General features: G+C 60.7%; 2 protein-coding genes and 1 long non-coding RNA gene across 6 annotated transcripts; 1 reads left to right on the top strand and 2 right to left on the bottom strand.

Moving 5' to 3' along the window:
* Nucleotides 1-1,429: 1,429 nt before the first annotated feature.
* LOC130592453 (uncharacterized) lies at nt 1,430-1,861 on the bottom strand. Its single transcript, XR_008970549.1, has 2 exons — nt 1,515-1,861; nt 1,430-1,471 (listed from the first exon to the last, which is right to left on the bottom strand). It is a non-coding gene; the product is annotated as an uncharacterized LOC130592453 (long non-coding RNA).
* A 469-nt stretch (nt 1,862-2,330) lies between these two features.
* Nucleotides 2,331-9,306, bottom strand: LOC130592486 (E3 ubiquitin-protein ligase RNF19B-like). 2 transcript variants are annotated; one of them, XM_057396844.1, is made up of 11 exons: nt 9,288-9,306; nt 8,167-8,253; nt 5,899-6,510; nt 5,042-5,229; nt 4,581-4,731; nt 4,158-4,320; nt 3,979-4,044; nt 3,623-3,737; nt 3,372-3,503; nt 2,858-3,053; nt 2,331-2,713 (listed from the first exon to the last, which is right to left on the bottom strand). In XM_057396844.1, the coding sequence occupies exons 3-11, from the start codon at nt 6,339-6,341 to the stop codon at nt 2,554-2,556; spliced, it is 1,614 nt and encodes a 537-aa protein (XP_057252827.1). In that variant the 5' UTR covers nt 6,342-6,510; nt 8,167-8,253; nt 9,288-9,306; the 3' UTR covers nt 2,331-2,553. The 2 variants fall into 2 exon arrangements, with proteins under 2 accessions (XP_057252827.1, XP_057252828.1); XM_057396845.1 differs by lacking the exons at nt 3,979-4,044; nt 9,288-9,306 and having other exon boundaries at nt 8,167-8,474.
* Nucleotides 9,307-10,030: 724 nt separating this feature from the next.
* On the top strand, nt 10,031-14,473 carry ZNF513 (zinc finger protein 513). Of its 3 annotated transcripts, none has more exons than XM_057396840.1 (3): nt 10,031-10,178; nt 12,565-13,158; nt 13,341-14,473. In XM_057396840.1, the coding sequence occupies exons 1-3, from the start codon at nt 10,139-10,141 to the stop codon at nt 14,090-14,092; spliced, it is 1,386 nt and encodes a 461-aa protein (XP_057252823.1). In that variant the 5' UTR covers nt 10,031-10,138; the 3' UTR covers nt 14,093-14,473. The 3 variants fall into 3 exon arrangements, with proteins under 3 accessions (XP_057252823.1, XP_057252824.1, XP_057252822.1); XM_057396841.1 differs by having other exon boundaries at nt 10,037-10,178; nt 12,568-13,158; XM_057396839.1 differs by having other exon boundaries at nt 10,124-10,334.
* Nucleotides 14,474-14,559: the final 86 nt, after the last annotated feature.

Below are 14,559 nucleotides of genomic sequence, written 5' to 3'. Positions count from 1 at the left end.
CTTGCCATGTGGTTGCAGAGTGCCAGCTCCTGCTGCGTGCCTGGGACTGCTGCCTCTTGCTCACCTGAGGACAGTCTGTTGTACACAGAGCAGAAGACAAGTCTCTAGAGACAGTTTATGTCTCACCCTCTTGAGGTGACTTGCCTGCAGCCTGCTGCACCCCATTTAACTGTGTGAACTGTTTGCTCTCTTCAAGGTATGACAACAGGCAGCTCCTACCTGATGTGCTGGAAGGTGTAAAGCTTGCACGTATGTCAGTACTGCAGCCACTCCTGCAAGAGTGAGGTCCCTGGGCTATGAACCACTGATGGAAAGGTTGGCTGCCATTCCCTGCTGTTGTGCACCTTCCACCTGGCATGGTGTGGGAGCACAGGGAAGCACAGATGAAATTTGCAGGCAAGGGCACCCAGCACAACTTCTTCCAGCTGTTCAGGGGTTCCTGCGTCTCAGGGAAGTGCCCTTGACAATGCCTTGTGCTCAGGTTTCCCTCTGAAGTCCACCCTCCTGGTCCTAATCTGCTGTTTCAGCTTCTGCAGTTCAGTCAGTCCATGGCTCACCAGCCTGGATGGGTGCATCTCATGTCATCTTTGAACCCTTCCATGGTGGCCCTGAGATTAAGCCCCTCTGTCTAGTGACTCTCCAGTGATGACATGTCCAGACATGAAGTGTTTCAGTCCCTGTATCATACATGCTGGGCTCCTGCAGCCCTGCTCAGGGCTGGCAGTTCAGAGCCACAAACCCCTGCAGGTGCTGGACTTGCTGCTTGGACTGCTTCTGTACTCAGAAAGTGTCTGGATGAGTTGATGTGTTCTCCCAGAAAGGTGTTGCTTGAGTAAAGCATGCAAGGAGAGGTTTTATTCCTTCACAAAAGTGCATTTCATCTCAGGGAATCTTTCATTTACTGCCAGGTAGGTTTGTCTCAGGATCATTCCAGCTAAGGGGTAGCTCAGTACCTGGTGCTTCCTCCACACAATAAATGTGCTGGCCAGGGTGCCCCCAGATTTTGAATAAACAGACTGAATTGTCATAGGAATGACAGAATTATTTTCTCCAGCCCTAAAAGTGTGTGTTATTTCCGAAGTCCCTCTAGTTTCAATACCTCCCTTTTAGAACACGGACAGCAGCGCTGCTGTACAGCCTCATGCACTGGGGTAAATCCCAGTCCTGGATGGAGTACCCAGAGCTGCACCTGGGAATCTGGGCCAGGAGGCAATTTCACTCGGTGGTTAAAACCACTGTCTGAACTGTTATGTGCCCACTGCCTTATTCCTGCTGCAAAGCATCTGTCTCGAGTTTGGTTTTAGACATTCTTCCTGGTCATTAAGGAAAAGTTTTGATACAGGCGTTAGCACCAGCCTCTGTGGTATCCTCTAAAATGATTCTGGCCAGCAGTGATCTCACGTTAGTAATTTATATTGAGATGTAACTGGGTTTAGACCATTTACTATGTGCTCTGTCCTCCTGGAGCAACCTGAGGTCTGAGAGTTGGTTACTGGAGGCGCCAGGTTGGCCACCTCATCTGTATCCAGCTACGGGCTCCCTACAGCCTGTGACAGCATCCCATGGGGTGGGGAGGGATGCCAATGCAGGATGTGGAGCCCCAGAGCTATGCTGGTGCCTCCACCTGGGACCTTCAGCAGTTTTCGCTCCTTCTTTGGAGTGGGTGCCTATCACAAGGATACAAGTAAGTCCTTGTGCTGCAGCACCCCACATGCTAAAGCATCACCCCCAGCTGGCCCAGGCACAGCCCTCCTCTCCAACAGCCCTGGCAACCCTTCGCATGCTGCTGGACCAGCCAGGGGCGGGCAGGGACACATCGACAGACACAGGACATCACAGAGAGCCCCCTGTACTCCCCAGCTCTGCCCTGGTCTCCCACCATCAGGGGGTGCTGCTGTCCTGCACCACACTTGAGGTCTGTCTGCAGGAAGCTACATGCTGCTCCCAGGACGATAGCTGGGGGCACAAAGGACCCATGGGTGCCACACACTGCACCAGCAACTGGCCCAGCCGGGGCAGGACTCAGCCCCTGTGTGAGCTGCTTTGTTTGCTGGTACTGGCTGAGGCTCTGCAGCAACATCCCACCTTCCCAACTGCCAGCCAGGCACCACAGAGCCTAGTTTGCTGGAGTGTTTGCACAAGGGAGTATTCCCATGCTTGCCCTGCTCCCTGGGTCTACCTGTCCCCCCCCGCCTGCACCTCTGTGGGGCTGGGACCACCCTACCCCACCTTCTCTCCTGTAACACCCATCAGAGAATGCACCACAATCAAGAGCCTGCTGTGATGGGGACTGAGCTGTCAGGGCATGGCTGTGCCGCAGGAGACAGACAGACCCTCAGAGAGTAGCTTTTATTTCCCAGCTGTGCCAATGCTCAGGGCTGCCTTCAGGGAACGGGTGGATGTGGCTGGGCACAGGGAGCACCAAGCACAGTCAGAGCCCATCCAGCATGGGGCTGGTGGTGCTGCGCAGAGAGTGACCAGCTCTGCCCCAGGAGGGCACAGGATGTTTGTGCAAGGGGCAGGGGGGGTTCTGTGGATCGGGGATCTCCCCCCTCACTCCGTGGGGATGCCCACAGTGCTGGACCTGTCGCTGGTGCATCCAAGGGAGTCCCCAGAGAGGCTCTGCCCTGATGGGGCACTGCACAGACTCTGCTGCCGGGCAGGATGTGGCACTGCTTCAATGGACACCTCCACCTCGATGCTGATACCTTCCCTGCAGACAAATACAGGGCTGTGGGCAGCAGCCTAACGGGGGATGTGACCATGCCCTTGGCTGGTACAGCGGGTGTGGGGAAGACTGTTAGGAAGGGGATGTGTCATTCACCCCCACCTCCCCAGCACAGTGGCTCCCACTCACCTATTGGACATGTCCACGCCTTCAGTCAGCATGTTCCCTGTGAGGGCCACCGTGCTGGCTGACTGGCTGTCCTGCTCCTGCCACACCGTCCCATGGCGTGGGCTACGGCTGCTGCTGGGGACAGAGATGGTTGTGTCTGGGACTCCATCCTCAACGGGCCTGGGGCTGGGCAGCACTGACCGCAGCTCATTCACTTCTGGAGGGAGATACGGAGCTGAGCACCTTGTTTGCAAGGACTGCTCCTGTCAGAACAGGGAGCAGAACAGCCCGCAAGGTTCTCAGCTCGGGGTGCCAACAAGCTGCTCCCAAAGCACTTCGGGCAGCACCTTCCCCATGACACCAGCCTGCAGGGACAGAGGTGTGTGTGGTAGCACCTGGGGCAGAACCAACACAAATCCACGGGGAGATCCTTTCTCTGGAGAGCTCACAGCCACAGAGACATGAGGCAGGAGCAGGGCCCATGGGGCCCAATGGCAAGCACAGGCCAGTGGACAGACGGCAGCACTGGACTCACGCTTGGTCAGGTTCTCCAGCTCCACCACACCGAGGTCCCCGGGCGGGCTGCGGCCACAGCCCCAGCGGCTCCGACACAGTGACAGCACCACCACCCCATAGACATAGGTGAGCATGAGGGGCACGCCGACTCCTGCAGGCAGACAGGCAGGTACTGGGTGAAACCCTGTGCCCCAGGTCCAACATCCCCCACCCGCAGACACTCCGCTGCAGTGGCCTCCAATACCCTCAGCCCTGGCACAGCACACTTACCCACAGTGACAGCTGTTATGATGGGAGACACAAACAGAGACAGAAGGACACTGCTGGTGACAGAGAGGCACTGCTGGCACCCTGACAGGCTGCTCCTCCGGCTCTGGCCCAGCACCTCGAGGAGGAGCAAGACAGGTGAAGGGCTCTGCAGAGATTTCAGTGTGCAGTCCCCAGGGATATAGCCTCTTCCCAGCCCTGGCAGAGCTCCAGCTGCAGCCACAGCACCCAGACACCCCATCCACTTCCTCAGGGACAGGCAGCCACTATGGTGCTGCCACCACTACTCAGGTGTTCCTGGAAAACACCCCTGGGGCCCCAAACCCTTTCTTCCTTTCACAATCATCCACAACTCCAACCTCTCCAGGCTGACAGTACCCAACTGGTGTTGGGGTGGGCAGCAGCGAGGGTCCCCAGAAGGAGGGCTGTGGGGAGTCGAAGGTGACACAGGGACATGCAGTGGTGAGCACTGTGTTGTCCAGGCCTGAGGCTCAGAGGGGAGGAGGATCACTGGAACTCCAGGGCCCCCTGCCAGTACCTTCCTACCCATGTAGACAGGGATCCCGATGGTAATGACAGGGACAGCGATGCCTGCGACGAGGGAGATCACCATGGGTGCCCCCAGCACCATGCCCAGCTGCCACAGGATCTTTCGGGTCCTCGACCAAGGCCTCTTCCCCCAGAAGGTGCAGCCAGAGGGGCTGTGAGGATAGAGTGGGGCTGGGCCAAAGGCTGTTGACAGTACAGAGCACTCTGCTTCCCCCCCCACAAGTCAGCCCGACAGCCCAGGGATCCCCAAACGTGGCTGTGGCTCTCAGCGAGGCCTCAACTGTTCCCCATTCCTATCCCCACAACTCCTGGCAGGACCTCCAACCCAGCATCTCAGCCACCCCCCAGCTCCTGGCAGCTCCTCCACCCTTGCCCCCCAGCACACCCCATGGCCCCTCAGCCCTGCACTGACCTCAGGAAGTGCACATCAGAGATCTCCTGCAGGCAGAGCCAGCAGAAGAGGCAGCCACACACTGTGCAGTTCATGCGGTTGCAGCTCCCATCATTGATCTTCATGATGAAGGCACTGCAGCGGGGACAGACCTTGATGTTCTCAGCCTCAGCTGCCAGGGGGAAAGAGAGATGAGATGGGGGGAGCAGGACAGGACAGTGCAGCTCCCCCTCCATACACTGACCAAGGAGTTCAGCCTGTCCCATAGGTATCGGGGTGAGCCAGGCAAAGCAAAGTCCCGCTCCACAGCCCCAGCTCAACAGGCACAGGGGCTACATGCCTCCACAGACAGGCAGCCAGTGGGGACCATGGGGTCCTGGTTCCAGCATCCCCACAGGCAGGAAAGTACAAAGGTATTTGACTGTGGCTCAGCTATGCCAAACCTCTGACCTGCTTGCTCCCACCCTGCTCCAGGGTCTCACCATGGGTCGAGTCTTCCACGTGGACTGGCTGTGCTGTGTTGGCCAGGCCAGGGGCTGGCAGTGCTGGCACACAAGGGCCATCGGGGTGCCAGGGCTGCCGGCAGTGGTAGCAGAACTCGGTGCCACAGCCCTCGCGCCCGCAGGTGAGGCGGGGACACTCGGCACAGCCATAGGCAATGACAGCGTAGCTGTGGGGAGAAAGGAGTCAGCGTAGGGGGTTCAGCAGCGCCCTCCCTGCATCCCTGCACAGCACGCAGCCATTCCCCTCCCCAGCACAGCCAGGTCATGCAGGGGCAGGTCCCAGCTCCATGCTGAGACAGAGCTGCAGCCCCTGCTCAGGAGAGCCAGGAGACACTGTGACCAGCTCAGACTGCAGCAGAGCTTTCCCCACCCAGCACCCACACAGCTCCCCAGGGATCTCATGGGCTGCTGCAGCATGGCCAAGAGCACCAACCCTGGCACAGACACAGCTGCCTGTGCCCTGCAGATGGGACAGGAACTGGGACATCTCTCTGAGCAAACCCAACCCCACAAAGGATCAAGTCACAAGAGGACTGAGCCTGCGAAAAACTCACAGGACACTTATTTACTATGAGGGTGGTGAGGCCCTGGCACAGGTTGCCCAGAGAAGCTGTGGCTGCCCCATCCCTGGCAGTGTTCAAGGCCAGGTTGGACGGGGCTTGGAGCAACCTGCTCTAGTGGAAGGTGTCCCTGCTCATGGCAGGGGTTTGGAACTGGACGAGCTTTAAGGTCCCTTCCAACCCAAACCAGTCTGTGAGTCTATGAAGCACAGGCACAGTTCACCACGCACCAGCTCCCAGCTGCTCCTGCCTCCACACGAGGGCCCAGCCGCTCACCTGCAGTTGGGTGCAGGACACCAGCGGGTGCTGGGATCAGCCGCTAGCAGCCGCCGCAGGAGGAACTCCTCGTACTTGTCACGGAGGGAGGGCTCAGCCAGGAGGCGGTGGACGTCGTCAGGCTGCAGCGCGGCCGGGCAGTGCGGGCAGGCCACCTGCACACGGCTCTCGCTGACGGCGATGCGCAGGTACTGCTCCAGGCAGGCCCGGCAGGAGCGGTGCTCGCAGGAGGCCAGGGTGGGAAAGGCCTCGGGCGGCTGGGGCAGCAGGCACAGGGGACACTCCACCAGCTCCCCGTCCTCGCCCAGGGGCAGCGCGATGCACATCTCCTCAGGTTCTGCCGGCTCTGCCTCCTGCTCTGGTGACGTCTCCCCTCCGACAGCCTGTGGCTTCCGCCCAAAGAAGCCCAGGAGGTGGAGGTGCACACGCATGGGCCGCTCCATGGTGGCCTGCCAGGGTGGCAGCCGGCTGCTGTCAGGCTACGGAGGGCAGGAGGGAGGTGCCAGCCCCAGCACGGCCCTCATGGCCTGGCTCCTACCCAGGCCTCAGAGCCAGCATCCTCCCCACAGGCAGTGGCTGAACCATCTCCAGCTGCAGTCGGTGCTGTTCAGCCTGCAATGGAACCACACATGAGAGCGAGCCCTGGGCTGCAGGCATGGGAACACAGCCTCAGCACCCACAAACCCCACTGCTGGACCCCAGGGCTATGCCATCAAAAACACCCCAGCAGCTTCAGGACAAGCCAAGACAGCTGCCAGCGGTGCTCTGCCAGGGCCCAGGACTTTGCCCACCTCCTGCATCCTCCAGCATGGCAGCACAGCCACCGAGCACAAAGACAGAACCTGTCCTTCCTTCACATGCTCCTGCTGATATGCTCCCTCCCATCAAACCAAAGGGAAGAATCAAAGCACCTGACCTTGAGCTCCCACAAACATGTCTTGCCTGGTTAGTACGCCCATGGTCACCTACAGCCATTATGTCCAGCCTTGTCCCCACACTGGCCCAAGGGCCCCAGTGACAGTACTATGGCTGACCTGTTCCACGCTGAGCTTGGGCAATGCAGCCACAGCCCCTCTCCAGCTGCCCATGTGCCCCTGAGCCAGCTCTGTTCTGCCCCTTCCCATCTCTTTCAGTTCAGCAATAAAGTCCAGAGGGACAGGACCTCCCAGATTCCCCAAGGAGGGGGAGGCAGTGCTCTTTGCAAGGAAGGCAGTGGCAAACACCGTGAGAACCACTGTGTACATAGAGCAGTGCAATAATCACACCCCTCACCACTCCAAGTGTCTGTGACTTTCCTCTCCAAAGAGAGATATGGCTGAAGCTCTGACTGAAACTCAAATGTCCAAGCACCACAGATTGGGCCCATAGAGACACCAGCACTTGGCACTGAAGAAACAAGCTCCTTCACCCAGCCTGCATCAGGAAGCTCCCAGCAATGGCTAGCTGGAGGGAGCCCAGAGGAAAACTCAGGGCTAATCACAACCATCATCACCCACTACCCCTACTCAGAGTTAGCTCACAGGAGAGCAAGGAACATCTCACTGCCACAAAGAAAGTGCTTCCTCCACAAAGGCTGGATCCTAACACATCCTGGGAAGAGAGGGCTCCTCCACATGCCCTGCAACGCAGGGCAGCAGGACCTCATGGGGAGCGGTCACTTCTGAATGATTCCCAGTGTCACTAGTGCTGCACTATAACCTGCCTCACCCAAACTTCTGCTGAGGTTGTAGAAGAGGCAACCAAGCCAGGGAACCCAAGAGCCAGGTGATTACAGGAGAGAGAAGATAAATCTGTCAGTTTTCCCTTACTTGTAGCTTACAAGTCCATGGCCACACAACAATCCATCCTCCTGACATCAGAGCACAGTTCTCCTTGCTCCTTCCTTATCTATACCCCAAGAGCTGCACCCTACACTTTACACCTCCACAACATCCACCTCCTCTGCTGCTTTTTCCACTTGAGCACAGCTGAAATACCACAAGTGCTGGCACTGGAAGTATTAGTGATGGCTCAGAGAAGACCAAGGAGTCTGCTGGGAACAAGCAAGGTGCTCACCATGCCACCCAAGGTAATAGAGCACTTTCCCGTAGCAACTGAAGAGCTCATGGAAATTGGGCTGAGATTGGATTTAAATGGCTGTTAGAGTGGAAATTACTGCAGGAGGAGAGCAGGAAGGAACATGCTCCTGCAGCAGGACTGTGACACTGGACTAAATGGCTGCACAACACAAGTGAATAAGCACCAGCCCCTCCTCTGGCCCCGAGGTACCTGTCAGTGGGGAAGCATTGCGGACACACGTGGACATGGCTCCCCTGGGACTACCACAAGTCCAACACATTCGATTCCCTCAAGGACCTGCAAATAAGCAAACACTACCCGTGAAGAGGCTCAGCAGCAGCTCAGACAGCCAGAGTTGTTTGGAGATGTCAGACAGCTCTACTAATGGAGCCACAGAGAAGGCACGAGTTCTATAAATGGGGACCACATCCAGGGCACGGACCTAGGCAGAGAAAGGATGAGTACAAGATACAGCTGAAGCAGAGCAGGGCTGCTGCCACAACACACACACAACTGCACAGCAAACCACCCCTGGAGATGGGCCAAACAAGCCCCCAGGCAGGGTAACCAGGGGCCCTTTTCCCCAAGAAGTGGGATGCAAAGCCCTGGGCGCCTGTGCTGGTCTGCATAACACTGGGACACCAGAGAGAGAATCTGTAGGAAACCAACCACAGCAGAGGAAAGCGTGACATGGCTGAGCTCCCTACGTGCAGAGGTGCGATTGGGTTTTGTGTAGTGCCATCGTGGCATCCCCAGGACCCAGCAGGCTCTTTGTTTGGCAGGGTAAGAGCATGCCTGAGTGTCCAGGAGCCAAGCCATGTAAAGTGGGGGGGATTTTCTGGGAACAAGGGTTATGAACCACAGGGTCATTCCAGGAGCTGCACTGCAGGGAGGCCCATCACCCACTCCTGGGAGAACCAGGCAATAATTCTCAACTCTGCAGTCCTTGTAAGAGTGTGGAGATAGAACTGGCAAAGGGAATGACCACAGAGGAACCACAGCATGGCCACTGTACCCAACACTGGGGCCACTCCTGGAGCCTGGGGAGCTGGGCTCCCCTTCTTCTGCAGCCAGTTCCCACTGGGGTCACCATGATCACCATAAGTCAGGTGGAAAGAGACCGCCAGAGGTCCCCAGTCCACCTTCCTGCCCTCATTTGGTGATCCAAATGAGGGTCACCCCTGTGGTTACGCGCTTTATGCCACCTAGGTCTAGAAGACCTCCCAGACCAAGGACCACACAACCTCTCTGGGCAGCCTGATCCATGAATCCATGACTGGCCTCATTCCTCTCCCCAGGGCAGTACAAAGGAGCAGGACACTGATGGACACCTCCAAAGGACGTTTTCAGTTGTCTCTTGATATCAGACCATACGCACAACAACGAATCTCTCCCTGCACTCCCAAAAGCCCCAGATCCTTCAAGTAAATCCAGGCTGAAAGGATCTCAGCGCTGGAAGAACCAAGATGATTGGTAGAGCACTCACTACGAGCCAGGTGTGCTCCTGCCTGCCCGTTCCCTGCCCTCTTGCACCAGCGCAACGCGGGCTCTAGACTTCCTGCGTCCGCCTGTGCCGCACACAGAACACCCGTGCCGTACCACCGCTCCCTACCGCAGCTGTCTTACCGGACACCTTGCTCTGGGCCTGCCGACGCTTCCCGCAGCCCCCGCTCTCCCGGGGCTGTGCCGTGCTGGCGGGACAGCGCGGGGGGGGGGGGGGGGGGGGGTGGCGGCCGCAGCCACCCCGACAGTGCACGGACACAGACACGGTCAGCGCTCGGCCCGGCGGCCCCCCCGGGGACGCAGCACCGGCAGCACCGCCCGCCCAGGAAGGGGCAGGGCTCCCGCTGGCCACGCCCCCTTCGGCCACCGCCGCCTACGTGCTGGGACCCCGCTCCGGCCCGGCCTCCTCCTGCCTCTCCCGCTGCCCGGCCCCCTCGCCCGCCCGCCGCATGCCGGAGCGGGGCCGGGAGGGAAGCGGGTCCCGCGCAAGCTTCCGGCCCCCGGGTCCGCTTCCGGGGCGCCGCTCCCGCTTCCGCCGGCGGCCCCGCCCCGCGTCTGGGCGGAAGCGGAAGTGCCCTGTCGAGGCGGGGCGGCGGCGGCCGCCCCGGGCTGTCGGGGGCGGCTGGCGGGCCGCGGGCGGGCGGGCGGTGGGGCCGGGCCGGGGCCAGGTCCGACCACGATGCCCCGGCGGAAGCAGAGCCACCCGCAGCCGGTGAAGGGTGAGTGCGCGGCGGGGCCGGGGGGCGGCGGCGGCGGCCCGGCGGTGACCCGCGGCGCTCGGTGTGTTGCATCGGACGCCGAGGACGGCCCCGAGGAGACTGCGGGAGCGGCGCTGATGCTGCCCGGCGGCCTGGCCTTCGAGAAGGGACCGCCAGGTGCGTGCCGCCGGCCGGGCCCGGCAGCGGCGCCCCGCGAGGACGGCCCCGGCTCCGGGAGCGTTGCCGGGTGGGGACCGTGCCCGGACATTGCCGGTACCGGCCCCGCGCTCGGCCCCATCAGGCAGCCTCCCCTCTTCTCGGGAGCAGGCCTGCCCTGTGGCTTCTCTGTCGCCGGGCGTGTTCTCCGTCCTCGATCACCTCCTGGGGTGGGGTCCCGCGCTGGTGGTCCCGATCCCCGGCTCTGATCCCCCAGCGCTTCCTCCCGTTGAGGACCCCCAGGCGCTTTGTGCTCCACGGTTGGTCTGGGGCCTCATCCCCCGAGCCGCCCGCACCGGTCCGCCCGGGAGCCCCTGGTTCCCGGAGCCGCCAGAGCATGGCTTTGTTGCCCACCCGGGAGCTGGAGTCTGCCCCACCGCAGACTCCCTATGTTGTATAGGGAGCTGGCCTGGGGCTGTCTGCCAGCTCTTGCACCCTGATTCTCGCTTGGCCCGGGGGTCCCACAGCCCCTTTGTGCCAGCCCAGCAGCAGCACACCGGGCAGCAGGTCAGCCTGCGGTGCGGGGTAGCCAGAGGGGCAAACACTGATCCAGCTCCATTAAGATGCCTTGCAAGGACTGGCAGGAGCGCCACTCATTGCCTTGAACAGTGCGTGGTGAATAAGGTGTGGTGAAAGGAGATGGGTGGCACAGACCACATCCCTTCTGGTTCTGTCCCCTTGCTGTCTACCAGGGCTGTCTTGCGGTCTGCGTGCTCAGCACCCATGCTGGGCTGTGCCGGCAGCTCCCACTCTCGTGCCGAGGCACGGTCTCAGCTGCCTGGCAGATGTGGTTCTGCTCCGAGGGCTGCACTTCCCCACAGCTTGTGTGCAGAGCCCAGCGCCAGGACAAAGCCCTCTCAGCAGCTCTGGGGGCTGGATGCTGTGAGGGCTGAAAGTCAGAAATACCTTGCACACCACTCTCAACTGCCAGTCCCAGCTGGGGAGCAGGACTGGGCATCTCAGGGCCCACTGAGGAGGTCAGGAGAGCCATCACTGGCCACATCCTCATCCTCGCCCCAAGGGCAGCACTGACGCAGCCATGCTTAGGGGACAGTGCTCCAGGAATACTATGGCAATGCAGGACTGTGGGCCTGAGCTGAGAAGGCAGAGGGAAGTGGGAGGCTTGAGATGGGGTCGAGAGTTCATCCAGCAATAGCCAGCCCAATGTGGGGTGTCCCGTTCTGGCATCTGCACTTCAGGCAGTGCTTGTGAAAAGGCACTGGAAGCAGGTTGGGCAGCCTTGCCCTGCAGCATGGGAACAGCCTCACCCCTGCACCTGGCTGAGACTCTGGGAGCTGGACCCACCTGAGTGGGCAGCAGTGAAGAGGACAGCCTAGGCTGCCTCCTGGGGTGGTGGGCATCTGCTGGGTCTCACAGGCTCCAGAGCTCCAGGTCAGGTGCTGCATGGGGACAGCTGGACACCGCTTGAGGCTGACCAGGGCAAGGTTTTGGCTGCATGTTGCTGCCCCTCTGGCCCAGAGCACTAGCCTGGAGGCGGCTGCAGGGCACTGGGCTCAGCTTGTCATCCCTTCCTGGGGCTGCAGGAGGATAGGTCTCTGCCCAGCCAGGAAGCAGAAGTGCTCTCTGAGAGCCTGGTGCAGACTTCCTCCCACTGCCATGAGGCAGCAGCTCTGGCTGGGGCCCAGGAAGGTCTGTTTTCCTGCATGATGGAAGGAGGCTGGTGTTGGAGCCCCATAGAGTTGGCCATGGGAGCAGGACTGGCTGCCATCCCTGGGCTAGGGCAGCAGCATAGCGAGAGGAAGCCCAGAGCAAACTTTATCGGCAGCCAGCTCTCCTGCCTGAGTCAGGCTGCACCGAACACCTTCCCACTATTACTGCTTCCTACCAGCCAGTCCCAGCAGTGCTGGTGGGTACCCAACCCACCCTTGTGCTCCACACTGCCTGCCATTCCTGGAGCAAGCCATAGAGTGGAGGTGACAAGGTTTCCCAACCTGGCGAGGACAGGCCCTGCAGCAGGATGTCAGAGCAGGTCATGGCTGTGAGACTTCTCACCCTGCTGTGCACAATGTGGTGAGCTCCTGCTGGGTGCTGCTTGGGTGGATGCAGCTGCCTAGCCCCTCCTGGCTGCAGTCCCCTTCTTGAGATGGGCTCTGCTGGGACCAATTGTGCAAGCGAGAGGTTGTGCCTGGGCCAGCCGTGCTGACACCGTCCCATCCCATCGTCTTCTCAGCAGACACCCTGGTGGGGAAGATCGCCATGCCGGCGTATGCGCTGAGCGACGACGACTGCTCCTCTGGGTACCAGCAGCTGAGCGTGGAGAGCGACCCCGAGGAGGGTGGGGAGCCCGGCCCCGCGGCACTGCCCTGCCGCCAGTGCGGGCTGCAGCTGGCTGCCAGCCTCGGGCAGAGCTGCCTGCAGTGTGCAGGCACGGAGGGGGGCCGCAGCCAGCGCATCGTGTACTCCTGCCAGCTCTGCCCCTTCGCCTCCCACTACTCCAGCCACCTCAAGCGCCACATGAAAACACACAACGGGGAGAAGCCGTTCGCATGCACGCAGTGTGCCTACGCCTCTGCTCAGCTGGTGAACCTGACCCGACACTTGCGCACACACACCGGGGAGAAGCCGTACCACTGCACGTGCTGCAGCTTCGCCTGCAGCAGCCTGGGCAACCTCAAACGCCATGAACGGGTCCACAGCCAGGACAAGCCCTTCCAGTGTGCTGCCTGCGACTATCGCTGCAACCAGAGCCGAAACCTGAAGAGGCACATGCTCAGTCACCGCCTGCCCGAAGGCAAAGTGCCGCACCAGCAGGACAAGGACCCAGGTAAAGGTGGAGGGGAAGGGAGGAGCTGCCTCTATGGCACAGCCCTGGGGATGGGGGAGATGGCACTTATGTGTCTTGTGCCAGTCCTGGTGCCACCAGCTGCAGCCGGGGCTTCTCATGCAGCTGACCATGACCAGTGCTGTGCCGCCCCGCTCACAGCCCTCTTTGTGTTCATCCCACAGAGCCAATGCTGCCGGAGCTGAGCCTGCACGTGGGCAGCGGCAGCGGCCCCTTCCTGCCTGGCTGCGCTCGGCTGCGGGGTGAGGAGGCAGCTGCATTGCCCGAGCTGCTTTACCCCTTCACATGCCGCATGTGTGGGCTGGTGCTGGACGATGGGTTTGCGCAGGATGAAGGGCGGGCTGAGCAGGTCTGTGGGCGCTGCAGCCTGGCAGTGCTGGGCACCGAGCCGGGCGCCAGCCCCCGCAAGGGCACTGGGGACAAAGGCTTTTCCTGCAACTTCTGCCCCTTCGTCACCCACTACCCCAACCACTTGGCGCGGCACATGAAGACACACAGTGGGGAGAAGCCATTCGCCTGCCCGCTCTGCCCCTACGCCTCTGCCCACCTCGACAACCTGAAGCGGCACCAGCGGGTGCACACGGGCGAGAAGCCCTACAAGTGCCAGCTCTGCGACTACGCCTGTGGCAACCTGGCCAACCTCAAGCGTCACGGGCGCATCCACTCGGGCGACAAGCCCTTTCAATGCAGCCTCTGCAGCTACAGCTGCAACCAGAGCATGAACCTGAAGCGGCACATGCTGCGGCACACGGGCGAGAAGCCCTTCCAGTGCCGGAACTGCTCTTACACCACTGGCCATTGGGACAACTACAAGCGCCACCAGAAGATCCACGGCCACACAGCCGAGAGCTGGGTAAACCCACGCAATGCCAAAGCCCTCCTGGCTCCTCCAGCTGTGGGCACGGCCCTGCCCTGAGACAGCACTTAGCCCAGCTGCACGGGTGTCCAGCCCTGCATCAGGCCCAGGGTGCCTCAGCCCCTGCCCTCCCTGGGGGAGGGATGGGCAACAGACTCCACGGGGGCTCAGGGCTGCCTTATGTGGTGCCCATGGGTGCACTGGGACCTTCAGCAGCCCTATCCTTCCTTGGCAAAGTCACAAACAGCAGCTCAGGTTCCTGCCCCAGAGGTGGTAGTGCCATGCCCCTGGGGGTGATACCTGCCTGTTCCTGCCTTTTGGAGTCGTCTTCTGCCGGACCTTGGGGAAAAGGGGGGAGGGAGGACTGGTTCCATGGCTGTTGCCATGCTGGTCAGTGTAATTTATATTGTGTATAAAAGCATTAAACAGTCAGTTTTGTTATCTGCTATTCTCCCAGGGGACCTTGTTCTGCTTCAGATGAGGACATCGTGGGCTGGAAGGGTGTGCAGGGAGGAGAGGGAGAGCAG

Source organism: Pezoporus wallicus, unplaced genomic scaffold (assembly GCF_028554395.1).
Source record: "Pezoporus wallicus isolate ANWC-B61680 ecotype Strahan unplaced genomic scaffold, APGP_CSIRO_Pwel_v1 contig_7265, whole genome shotgun sequence".
Classification (NCBI taxonomy): Eukaryota; Metazoa; Chordata; class Aves; order Psittaciformes; family Psittacidae; genus Pezoporus; species Pezoporus wallicus.
This window is presented reverse-complemented; position numbering and strand designations above follow the sequence as displayed.

Excerpts from the sequence above, each read along its gene's own strand:
- LOC130592486 (XM_057396844.1), bottom strand. The coding sequence starts at position 6,341 with ATGGAGCGGCCCATGCGTGTGCACCTCCACCTCCTGGGCTTCTTTGGG. Across the intron at positions 3,504-3,622 it reads CATAACAGCTGTCACTGTGG|GAGTCGGCGTGCCCCTCATG; the intron begins GTAAGTGTGCTG and ends GTCTGCCTGCAG. Across the intron at positions 2,714-2,857 it reads GGCGTGGACATGTCCAATAG|GGAAGGTATCAGCATCGAGG; the intron begins GTGAGTGGGAGC and ends ATTTGTCTGCAG.
- ZNF513 (XM_057396839.1), top strand. The coding sequence starts at position 10,139 with ATGCCCCGGCGGAAGCAGAGCCACCCGCAGCCGGTGAAGGGTGAGTGC. Across the intron at positions 10,335-12,564 it reads CTTCGAGAAGGGACCGCCAG|CAGACACCCTGGTGGGGAAG; the intron begins GTGCGTGCCGCC and ends TCGTCTTCTCAG. Across the intron at positions 13,159-13,340 it reads CCAGCAGGACAAGGACCCAG|AGCCAATGCTGCCGGAGCTG; the intron begins GTAAAGGTGGAG and ends TTCATCCCACAG.